The sequence below is a fragment of the Mangifera indica genome, chromosome 10, assembly GCF_011075055.1.
Source record: "Mangifera indica cultivar Alphonso chromosome 10, CATAS_Mindica_2.1, whole genome shotgun sequence".
NCBI classification, from domain to species: Eukaryota; Viridiplantae; Streptophyta; class Magnoliopsida; order Sapindales; family Anacardiaceae; genus Mangifera; species Mangifera indica.
The window spans coordinates 10,904,839-10,917,533 of NC_058146.1; the positions used below are offsets into that span (position 1 = coordinate 10,904,839).

Sequence of the window (12,695 nt, forward strand, 5' to 3'; positions counted from 1 at the left end):
GTAAGATATTAATCCTTATGTATTGAATAGGACAAGTGAAGTATCCGTAATTGTATAGAAAGAAGTGAAATTATTCTTACATTTTGCAAATAAATAAAAAAAAAATCTTTGAAGAAGGGATGAGTTTCACTGAAATGAAGAAAAAAAAAAAGAGAAAAGTGTGGTTGAAGGAGTTATTTTCGTTATTCTTTAAATATCATGCAAAATAAATCACTCATACCTTGATCTTTACACCTACATTTCCATTCTTTTTCCTACCTTCACCTAAGCCCCATTACAACCTTACTTAAGACCCTTTGATTTTTGCATCATATTCATATTTATTAGTGGTGGAGATATGATATATGAGCAAACTTATGGTAATAACTTGCTATGTTTTGATCTGAGAGCTAAATGAAACCCTAAACACTTTGAGAGTATAGAGTGAAACCAATGTGAGGATGTTGAATCTTGTTTCATTTGATTTTGATGAGATTGTTGAGATTGATGAGATGCTTATGTTTTTCCAAAAATTCATGCTATAAAGACTTGTGCTCTTGATTGTTGTTTTGGACTTGGGTTTCTAATGCATCTTAACTTTGAGTTATTTGAGGATGTACTGAAATGAGGGAAAAGGGTGAAGAAGAGACTGATTGATGTTTGCTTGAGGACAAGCAAAGGAATGGTGTGGGGGAATTTGTTAGTGTGTGAAATTCCATATTTTTCGGCATTTAATTTCCTTGATTTGTGATATTTAATTCATTAATTATTCGATTAATTGCTTGTTTTAAGAAATTGGGCATTAATTGCATTATTCTGAGAAAAGATGCAAAATAAAAGGAATTTAGAGTTGTCACGTATCAAGACAGAATGATGGCAAAATACATAGTAGATGGCTGATTGTGGAAAGGAGAGAATCTCGCTATTTATTGAGAAATTCACAATTTGAGACTTAATTAACAATTGGAGGAAGTTCAGGTCCTTTGGATAATATTTGGCACAAAAAAAATTTCTCAATGACTGAAGCAGACCTGATACTATAAAAAGGACACTTGGTCTCTATTTTAAGGTTTTTTGTTTTTTTTAGCATCTTTTTCTTTCAGAAAGAAACACAGCGGCAACCCTTCGCTGGTTCTTCTTCAATTAGGATAGGATTTTTATTTTAATTTTCTGTGAAGCCATGAACATAAGCATGAGTGGCTAACTCTTTTCTTTAGTCGAGTAATCAGGATCATGGTTCTACAACGATTGTCAGATCTTCTTTACTCGTTCTTTTCTTTTAAAAATTTAATTTATTCCTGATTTTATTTATTGTTGTCTTGTTCAATTAAATAGGAGACGTCTTATTTATTTTGGATTAAAAACAACTTTGCTAGATTAAATTATTGAATCCGTAATTGTTTGATGGTTTAATCATAAGTGGCCGACTAGCATGCTTGGTAAAGTAGAATAATTATTGTATGTTAGTGGAATAGGTTAATCTAATTTAAACAAAAACAACGTCTGTGTTTTGTTGATTAGAATCGGTGGCTTTTCTAATTTTTAATTCTGTTTTCAATTTAAATTCTAAGATCGTATTTAGAACTAATTGAAAAACAAGAGAAGTAATTAAAAAACGTTTTTTAATTATCAACATCTAAGGAAAAGCAGAACAACGAGCGTTTCGATGTTTCATAACCGGTTTATCGATGATCAATTGAATTGAACCATACATGAATTATTTGGCTAGAACTCGTCTTATTATTGTTTCAATCTAGTTTTCTGATTATTTTGATTATTTAATTCTGAATTAATTTATTTTTGTTTATTCGTAGTATTCAAAACAACAAAATCCCTCTTGCTTTATTTTGTTAGATTTCAGATAAACAACAAAATCTACTTGCCTTATCTACAAGTTTTCATTGAGAGAGTAGAAAATTTTATTTTTGGTGGATTCGACACCCATTATATGATCCTCGTCCTGTTCAGCCTGATAGTCTTTTTAATGTTGTTTCAGTAACAGAGGGCATTACAGCAGGATTGTTACACTGGCTGGTTGACAAAGGGTGCATTAATGTTCTGATGGGTACTATGCTTTATGTTTGTAAATCTGTATGCTTTGGTGTGCTAAAATTCTATTTGGCTAGTTATTTTATGTCCATTAATATCTATTCCCTGCACATATACAACAGATAATCAGGTTTCTAATTTATGTTGTTGAGGTCTCTCTAGACATATTAGAGAAGTGTTTCTATTTTTTACAAGGCAAGATTTTCTGATGTTTTGGATGGTCCACTTAAACTGCATGTCAAAGGACTTTGTTATACATAGCACTTAGTTCAACATGATCCGGTAGAGTTAAATGTTGACATGGTTAGAGATTTACTTGCATGACCTTTTTTAAATTTTGGTGATTTTCCTCTTTTTTTATTGGTCTCAAGTAAATTTTGGTGATTTACTTGAGAACTTCTTAACCAAAGCGAAATAGTAAATACTCAGATTAATCATTTTAGTTAGTGAAACATGTAATAATAGTGTAGACTTCAGAGCTTCTTCCATTATATCACGCTTGGTGTATTTTGAGATAATTAAATAATCCGAGTTTGGAATCATATGGCTTTAGTTCACGAACTATTCTATCATACCCTATAGAATTCCAAAAATATTCTGTGAATTTGTCAATGATTTGTACTGGGAACAAATCTGCAAACAGCAAATTGATCCATAACGATTCACAAATTGATGTATACTTTGGTACATGAGAGACCAGTGTGCCATCTCAATTGTCAATGTTAGTTTAGCTGTTCTTCAATTTTACAAATTTTGGCATTTTGTCTTGCAGAAAACTCAAGCTTGAGGATAATGTTGCTGACATTTGGCCTGAATTCGGATCAAATGGAAAAGATCTCATAAAGGTTTAAATCTTATCCTATGATCTTTTTAAACATGCCCTGTGGTTAGCCATTCTTATGAAGGTAACTGAACATAACTTGGTTTTGGATTTTAGGTCCATCTTGTTCTTAACCATACTGGTGGTTTGCACAATGCTTTAGATGAGATGGGACAGGAAAATCCCATTCAATATACTGACTGGGATGTTTGTTTGAGTAAAATTGCTGCATTAGAACCTGCAAGTAAACCAGGCCAAAAGCAGGTCTATCACTATCTGTCTTTCGGTTGGCTGTGTGGTGCAATAATTGAGGTGTGGAATCTCGACTTCCAACTCTTTCAATAGATGAATATGATCGCATAAAGTACTCGAACACATCTTATTATTCTACTCTGCCCCCTGAGTTCCAGCTCGGCAAAGTTGCAGAGATCATCACCTCCTTGCCAGTTTTCTTCAACATCTTGTACGTTCGCCGTGCTGTCATTCCTTCTTCTAATTTACATTGCTCAGCTTGTGCAGTCGCACGCTATTATGCAACTCTAGCAGATGGGGGAGAGATTCCACCCCCACATTCCTCTTTATCCAATCCACCGCTTGGCAGTCACCCTCACATCCCCAAATCTCCTTCACAAGAGAAGTCAAAAAAACCAAAAGGTAAGATAAACAAGGATGTGCCTTATGCTTCAGAGAAGAATACAAATAATAAGGCTAAAGATGCTAGTGGTGATGATAGCACAAGGCCCATAAATATGGGTGGCAAGATTTTTATTAACCCTAGAATCCATGATGCGTTCCTGGGTGTGGGTGAATATGAGCATTTGGCCTTGCCAAATGGGCAATTTGGACTGGGGTTTTAAGAGGAATAAAGCTGCTGATGGATCAATTATCGTTATCGGTTTCGGGCACTCAGGCATGGGTGGATCAACAGGTTTCTGTGACATAAAAAACAGGTTTGCTATAGCAGTGTCATTGAATAAATCTCATATGGTGCTACAACTGCAAGAATCATGAAGTTGGTTTGTTCAGAGCTCAATGGCCCACTGCCGGTGGAGTATAGTAAAGTCAAGGACTTTGACAAGCCTCTCACTCACTGAAATTGAGTATCTCATATTCCCATTGTATAAATTATATCCTCATCTTATATTGCTTCCACAAAAGCTGAATAAGTATACATTTCAGTCAAGTTTTGATATTGAATAAGAGAAAGTTGTCATTATTTTATCATCTAGGTCTGGTGGTTGGAATTCACAAGTTTAATTATTTAGTGATATACTGGTATATCAGCAAAGCATTATTGGGTGATAATAGCCAAAGTAACCTTATTAACAAAATTGATCTCATTGCATTGTTGAAAGTTTTACCTACATGTTCTAACTTAGAGAAATGTTTGTCATGTTGATTTGTTATCGAAAGTGTTTATGTAGAGTTTTTTATCAGCTCGCATGCTAAATCTTCTATTAGTATGCAATGTGCTCAAGGATGTTTAAGGAATTATTTGGTTTGTCAAGTTTTAGATGGCAAAAAAAAAAATTTATTTTGTAATGACCTAGTGTTATAAAAAGGAAGAGAGAGAGAGAGAGAAATGGTTATGCTATTGAGTAGTAAGATAGTTATTTGATAAAATTTTATATGAGAATATCCTTTATTTACAATTTCTTTTCTCAAGTTATTTGATACCTCAATATGATTATTCACATATTATTAGGAGATTAAGAAAATATATACACAATTCTAAGTATGATCATTCAACCCCATTAGTTAGACTAATGAAAAATATAACTGATTATAAGTATGTGATTTTTTATAAAAAGTCATAATTTACTTTATAAATAGAAGTCGATCCTTTCTCTACCCTTAACACAATACTAACACTACAACACATTAATAGCAACAACTTATAAATAGAAAAACTCAAGTTATTTTTATCCATCATTAAATAAATTAGTCAAGTGAGAGAAATCAACATATTATGAATTCTCTTTATGTTTTTTACATTTTAAAATACAATAGATCAAGATATATTTATCTATCTTCAAACTATGTGACGAAACATGAGGTTTAAAATTTAAGGGTATAATGATTTGATGGTTAACTTATCTTCATAAATGAAATTGTGATTTACATGCATATAATAAATGTAAATGTAAATACATTAGAATTTGTAATATCCTTAGTTATGTTCTGGAGGCACTAGTGTCATTTTCTTAAATTTTCATTTTTGACTAGGTCAAAATAAAAAATAAAATTCTGATTGGGTCAAAAATAAGAGGGGGCTTGGATTTGGCCACCCAAATATGTATTGACAAAAAATAAAAAATAAAAAAACAAAAAACAAGAATAAAACCCTAAATGAGGTGGGATGTATTGCATATTTAAGCAACTTCCCACCAGGTTTAAAGCTGGATTCCGCCACTTTTCCTTCCCCATTAAAGTAGCAAGTCAAAAGCAACCTTCTGACAGCTGAAGGGAAGAAATTTGACAGGCAGGGAACTTTCTCTGACAACCAAAATCTTGAAGAACCAACCTGTCGCCAACTTTGTTGGAGCAAATTTTAGGTGAGTAGGGACGTCACTTTCTTCTCTCGGATTTCATGAATCTTGGCCTTGTTTTATGCATGTTTGGGGTTAATTCTTGTTGGCTTTATGCATTGGATTTTTGTTGCAAACCTTGGAAAAAAAACGCTTGAATCCTAAATATTTATGGATGAAATATGCACTTATAGTGTGTGCTTGAAGCTTTAAGCCGCTCCTTCCAATTAATTAAACACCCTTATTCTCTCCCCTTCATTCCACGCTACATATGCTCATCAGTTGACTTCTTTTCTGTAAAAAGTAATTGATGATGTGTTTGCTGACTATTGGCCCTCAGTTTTTCTTAATGCAATGAAGCCGGTTGTTAATGACATATATAATAGAGGTCAGGTGATGAGCACTGAACAAACCAAGTCAATAGAAGTTCTCCTGTTGTAAAACGACGTCACATAACATCAGACCTTCAGGTAATTTCCTTTGTAGTGTTGAAGGGCGTGTTTGTTATATTCTTACACATGCATTCAAGTAAATTTTTTTAATGCTGAATGGGTATGTAATTTTTATTATTTCAGATGGCATGGGGAAACATTTACAGAAGACGCATGAAAGTACTCAAGATGGCCTTGAAGATTTTCCTGGACTACAAGATAAAGTTCGTTCGTTACCGCTTATTGTTTTGATGCCAAGTCGATGGAAATTTGACTGACTTATAATATGGTGTTAATTTTTATTAAAGGGTGTTCAGGTGAAAGAGAAATGGACCAAAAAGTCTGAAAGAGCTGAATTATGGGAGAAGGCTCATAAGCGAAATGCTCGGAGGGTTGTGAATATGATGGTAGAGTTGAGCGGCCTATGGGTGAAAATTGGACAGTACTTATCAGCACGTGCTGATGTGCTTCCAGCGGAGTACATTTCTCAGCTCAAAAAGCTTCAGGACTCGCTTCCTCCTCGCCCTTTACTTGAGGTGATTCTTCTTCTACCTGTCAACTTTGTGTATTACAATACTATAGAAATCTAACTGTTTGTTTTCGCACTTAGTAATTATAGAACCCTTTACCTTCAAAATGGTCTAACCTCAAAACGGTTTATTATTTGGTCTAATTCTTAAACCTTTGTTTTAATTTTTAATAATTAGCCGGGGAATACTGGGGTAAGTGTTTTGGCCATTGATGAATAAAATACTCTCGTCCAAAAAACTTTAGAGGGCTGACGACATGCTTTGCCAAAACCTCGAAGGGTTTCATTCCATGATCCAACCAAATTTCACCAAAATAGTCTCAAAATTTATCAGCTATGGCCACCATTCACCCCATATCAAACGATATCATTTTCCTTTTCCAACCAGAATCATCAAATTTATCGGGTTTTAAGAAGGTTAAAATTAAAATAAAAAGAGGAAAATTGGGTGTATGGTGGCCTTGAAGGCCTCATGTGGCCGCTGTCAAGACTCCTGTCGGGTATGTGCATATTCCTACATTTTTGGAATGTTTAAATGTGGTCAGTGTTGTTTACACAGGTTCGTCAGACCATAGAAAAAGAGTTGAGTAAATCCATCGACGATGTCTTCATGGATTTTGTCAGAACTCCTTTGGCAACAGCATCAGTAAGATCCTCCTACTATAATTGGCCCTTTTAGCAATTGAATCAGTCACTGAATTATGGGATTTTTATGTTTTACGCTATGCAGATTGCACAAGTCCACCGTGCCAAGCTGATTGATGGGCGGGATGTGGTTGTCAAAGTTCAACATCCGGGCATCAAGACAATTATCTTGGAGGTTTTATATGCTTTTGTTTATAAAATTTTGATGCTAAGTAAAAGTTTCGGTGATAAATGGTTTTTAGGTATGGCCTAATTTTATAGGACCTGAAGGATGTAAAATACATTGTCGACTGGATAGCTTGGGCAGACCCTGTATATAACTTCAATCCTGTTTTAGACGAGTGGTGCAGAGAAGCTCCAAAAGAACTTGACTTCAAACTTGAAGAGGGTATGCTTATTTTTTCCTTGAATGGGCAGAGGATTTTTTTTCTATTTTTCTTTTTTCAACAAAAAGCGGCTGTTTTTTGTTCCTGCAATATGTGATACGTGCATGAGTTTTGATAAGATAATTAGGGAATGTCCTTGCATTTACAATGTATGGATTAATTTTCTTGTTCATGCTCACTTATTTTTCTTATTGATGCTTGTTTTGTGTTTGTAGAAAATACTAGAACTGTGTATGCCAATCTTTGCTGCAAAAACAGATGCGAAGATAACAAGTCTGCCAATACAGTGGATGTTCTTGTTCCCGAAGTTATTCAGGCATGAATTTCTCTACTGATTCAAATTTAAAGTGCTGGGTCTGCATTTTGGGGTTTAGGTGACTCACTGTTATGTTTAAATTTGTAGAGTGAAAAGTCTGGAATGTTTGTTTATGCTTTTATTATCATAAGTTATGACAAAAATTTTAGAGAATATCTAATGAAGCAGAAAACTTTTGTCCCAAAGAAATTCTTTTAACAAATAACACTGCCAACTGAATCTGTCCTCATGCTGGAGTATATGGATGGGATACGTTTAAATGACTCTGAATCTCTGGAAGCTTCTGGTGTTGACAAGCGGAAAATTGTGGAAGAAATTACACGTGCATATGCCCACCAAATTTTGTTGATGGATTTTTCAGTGGTGATCCTCATCCTGGTATTTGTTCTCACGTGATTTCTTTTCTTTATCCTTTATGTCTTAAACAAGAAATTAAACGCTTTGATCCTGTAAGGCCATACCATCTCCCTTTTTCAATATGTTTGTCTGAGACATTCATTAAAAATAAACGTTTATATTTTTACAACTTCGGTTCCAGTTTGATGCCTTCCCTGGTGATTTTGTGATGTTTTCAAAAGTCCTTACTCTTCTTAGAGGTATGGTATAGAGGCCTCAATTGCTTACATTTTTTTAACCAACTTTGCATTTTTACCTCACTGTCTAACATTGTTCAGGTCTTTCATCTATGATGAATGTTCGCATTGTATATCTGGATATTATGAGACCATTTGCTGAATCTGTTTTAGAAGGGTCAGTTCATTCTAAACATGATATGTCATTTCATTGCATTTGCTACTGTCATATATCTGACTACAGTGTAATTTAACTGCTTAGAAACATGAACAAGGGACCAGCAACAAATCCCCAGTGGATTTATGATTCTCCAGCCCATTCTGAAGTGGAGGCCAAGTTGAGGGAATTCTTAGTTCAGTTGGGGAATGAGGACAAAATACTTGGAATTCAGGTCTGCATCAATTTTAATTTTTGCATGACAGCTTAATAACCTGAATGGTATCTTTCAATTATTTCATTTTCAAAGCTTGTAATATTATTTTTGTTTACTTTCTATATCTTTCCCTTCTACTTTAGGGCTGTTAGTTTTCCATGCTTGGGGTGTTGTATTATTCTCAGTTAACCGAGAATAAGTTGATTGAGCCCATTGACCTTTTTAGAAGCCTTCTTTTTTTCCAATTATTTAAAGTGTAACCAGTTATTAGATGAAAAATAATAATAATAATAATAATAATAATAATAATGATAAATACAACCAATAAACAATGATTACTAATTAATGCCTCTATCCTCTGGAGAACATTGGATGATCCAGTATCTGCAAATGTTATAGATATGATATAAGTTGTTGAGCTACTTTTTTTTTGGTATGGTGACATTTAATATGTTGCTGGAAATAGATTTGTATGTAAAAGCAAGACTTTGCATATAACAAACCTGATTACCTGTATTGCTTTATAAATAATAACACTTATTTAGTCTGAAATTTATGTGACTCATCCAAAATACTGAAAGTGGAGATGTCTGTTGAATGGCTAGTAAAGCTAATCTCTAAGATCTTTAAATCCTGGAAATCTGTAGAAACTGAAATTCAGAGTATATTTTTATTCATATATCTACTATTACAAAGATACGTTTATATATACACATTAGATATTCTAGATTAGGAAACGGAATATCTGATTCCTATAATTAAGATCCTATAATCAGCGTCTACCATAATTAATTCCTATAATTAAGCTCTATATACACTAATACACATATTTACAGATTCTGTAGCACTCCCCCTTAAGTTGGAGCATAGATGTTAATCATGCCCAACTTGTTATAAATATAATCAATCCGAACCCTATTTATAGCCTTAGTGAAAATATCCCCTAACTATTCTCTAGTCTTCATATATCTTGTAAAAATAAAGTTCTGCTAAATCTTCTCTCGAACGAAATGACAGTCAATCTCAATATGTTTAGTTCGTTCATGAAACACAAGATTAGAGGCAATATGAAGAGCAGCTTGATTATCACACCATAATTGCGCTGGTAAGGACATTTGAAAACCTACTTCAGTCAAGAGTTGATATACCCACATTATTTCACACACGGGCTGAGCCATAACTCTATATTCTAATTTTGCATTAGATTGAGATAGAACACTTTGCTTCTTGCTCTTCCATGATACCAAATTTCCTCCAACAAATACACAATAACCAGTGGTGGATCTTCCATCTACCTTGGAACCTGTCCAATCTGTATCTGAGAAACATTTACTATTAGTGTGACCATGATTTTCATACAATATACCACGTCTAGGAGCACCCTTCAAGTAGTATAAAATTTGCTCTAAAGCTACCCAATGATTGACTGTTGGAGATGACATGAATTGACTTACAACACTGACAAAATATGTAATGTTAGAATGAGTCACTATAAGATAATTCAACTTTCCCACCAATCTTCTATACTTCTCAAGTTCTTCAAACAATTCACCATCTTTTGTAAGCTGTAGATTAGGAACCATCGGAGTGCTACATGGTTTGGCTCCCAATTTTCTTGTCTCAGTCAATAAGTCAAGCACATATTTCCTCTAAGATAGGAAGATACCTTTCATGCTTCTTATTACTTCGATACCCAAGAAATATTTCAACCCCCCTAAATCTTTTGTTTGAAACTGAGTGTGAATAAATGATTTAAGAGAGGAAATTCTCACAGTATTGCGTCTAGTAATGATAATAATATCAACATACACAACTAGAAGAATACTACCAATTTCAGACTATCTATAGAAAACTGAATGAACACATTTGCTCTTTATCATGCCGAACTTTTGAATTGCCTGACTAAATTTTCCAAACCAAGCACGAGGACTTTGTTTCAAACCATACAAAGATTTGTGAAGCCGACAAACCTTTCCATACTCCCCCGAGCAACAAAACTACGTGGTTGCTCCATATAAACTTCCTCTTGAAGGTCACCATGCAAGAAGGCATTCTTGATATCCAGCTGGTGTAAAGGCCAATTATAGGTAGCACAGAGGTCAGCTTAGTAACAGAAGAGAAAGTATTAGAATAATCCACACCATAAGTCTGTGCATATCTTTTAGCAACCAATCGAGCCTTAAGGCGAGCCATTGATCCATCTGGATTAACCTTAATTGTGAACGCCCATTTACATCCAATGGCTTTCTTTCTTGCAGGTAGATTGACCAAGTCCCAAGTACCAATATCAGCTAAGGCATTCATTTCCTCTATCATAGCCTCATGCTAACCAGGATGAGATAGAGCTTCATGAGTGGTGTTAGGAATAGAAATAGAATCAAGTGATGCAATAAAGGAACAAGAAATAGGGGATAAGTGACCATAAGAAACAAAAGAAGAGATAGGATAAGTACACTATCTTTTACCTTTTTGAAGAGCAATTGGTAGATCAATATCATTAGGAGCTGGATCAGATGATGAAGAGAATGGTTCAGGATATGTATCCGAAGGTTTTTCTCATCTAGAGTACACCTACATAAAAGGTGGTCTGGTAAGAGTAGACTCTTCAAGTAGAGGAATTTCTGAAGAACTAATTGATGTAGGAACATCCTCTAGAGGGCGAGATGAGGTACCAGTAAACACCAACAAATCATCATCCTTCCTTTGAATATTGTAAGTAGGAGAAGTAGAGAAGAAAGGAATGTTTTCCAAAAATGTAATATCAGATGATACTAAATATTTGTTTAGGGTAGGGCAAAAGTACCTATATCCTTTTTGAAGACGAGAGTAGCCAAGAAACACGCATTTTAAAGACTTGGGATCTAACTATGTGATAATAGAATGAATATCTCGAACAAAACACGTACTACCAAATATTTTTGGTTCAACAAGAAATAAAGATTTATTTGGAAAAAGAACAGTGTAAGGAATTTGACCTTGGAGAACTGATGATGGCATACGGTTAATTAAAAAACAGGATGTGGAAACCGCATAACCCAAAATTGTTTGGGAACTTGTATTTGAAACAAGCGTGCTCGAGCTGTTTCAAGCAGGTGTCTATTTTTCCTCTCAACTACTCCATTTTGAAATGGTCTGGCAGTACAAAAGGATTGACTAAGAATGCCATTTTGGATCAAATATGACTGAAAAGATTCAGAGAAATATTCTTTAACATTATCATTATGTAAGGTATGAATAGAAACATTAAATTGTGTTTTTATTTCAGTATAAAAGGCACAGAAATGAGAAAACACTTTAGAACGATTTTTCATTAAGTAAAGCCAAGTCATACGAGAATAATCATCAACGAAAGTAATAAAATATTTAAATCCAGTTTTGGACACAATAGGACAAAGACCCCAAACATCTGAATGAACTAACTCAAAATGAGAGTTAGCTTATTTATTGACTCTAGAACCTGAAGACAGATGATGATGTTTGGAAAATTGACATGGCTCGCAATCTAACGAAGATACATGATGAAACTGTGGACATAGAGTCTTCAACACAGGTAGAGAAGGATACCCCAACCAATAATGAGCTTCGAATGGAGTTATGACACTAGAACAAGCAATAGACCTTAGCATTGGGTTTGAGTCTTTGCCATGTTTGTGAAAAAATTAATTACAAAAAAAAAAGATTTTAAGTTCCTAGTGCATTTCATGTCATTCATCATGAGCAAAATAACAAAAATCTTTATTTTAGGTGTCAGGATACCCCTTTATCTAAAATCTTAAGCTAGCAGGTAGGGAGGGGCTTGGTAACATTGATATTTATCCAATAGACTCTCTCTCATAGAACATGGATTTTGTTTTTCTTTTTTTCTAATCTAGTTGAAATGTTGGGATTTAAACTTTGCAACCTTTGGGAATGATATTGTGTTAAGTTACCACTCTGCCTAAAAGCTTAAGTTGGATATCAACATTGATATTTAATCCAATAAGCTCAACGATACATACTTACAAATCGAAATAGTAAATACTCAGATTATTCATTTTAGTTACAAATCGAAATAGTAAATAGTAAA

At 34.1% G+C, this 12,695-nt stretch overlaps 1 protein-coding gene and 1 pseudogene across 1 annotated transcript; both read left to right on the top strand.

The window, feature by feature from the left end:
- LOC123226729 overlaps window positions 1-3,942 on the top strand; it is a 60,727-nt pseudogene extending 56,785 nt beyond the window's left edge.
- Window positions 3,943-5,768: 1,826 nt separating this feature from the next.
- Window positions 5,769-8,809, top strand: LOC123226730 (aarF domain-containing protein kinase 1-like). Its single transcript, XM_044651262.1, is given in 12 exon segments — window positions 5,769-5,846; window positions 5,952-6,035; window positions 6,116-6,343; window positions 6,896-6,982; window positions 7,067-7,156; window positions 7,243-7,396; window positions 7,550-7,684; window positions 7,895-8,023; window positions 8,026-8,132; window positions 8,222-8,279; window positions 8,358-8,433; window positions 8,518-8,809. Coding segments are annotated over 11 exon segments (1,314 nt in total). The 5' UTR covers window positions 5,769-5,846; the 3' UTR covers window positions 8,684-8,809.
- The last annotated feature ends 3,886 nt before the right edge of the window (window positions 8,810-12,695 follow it).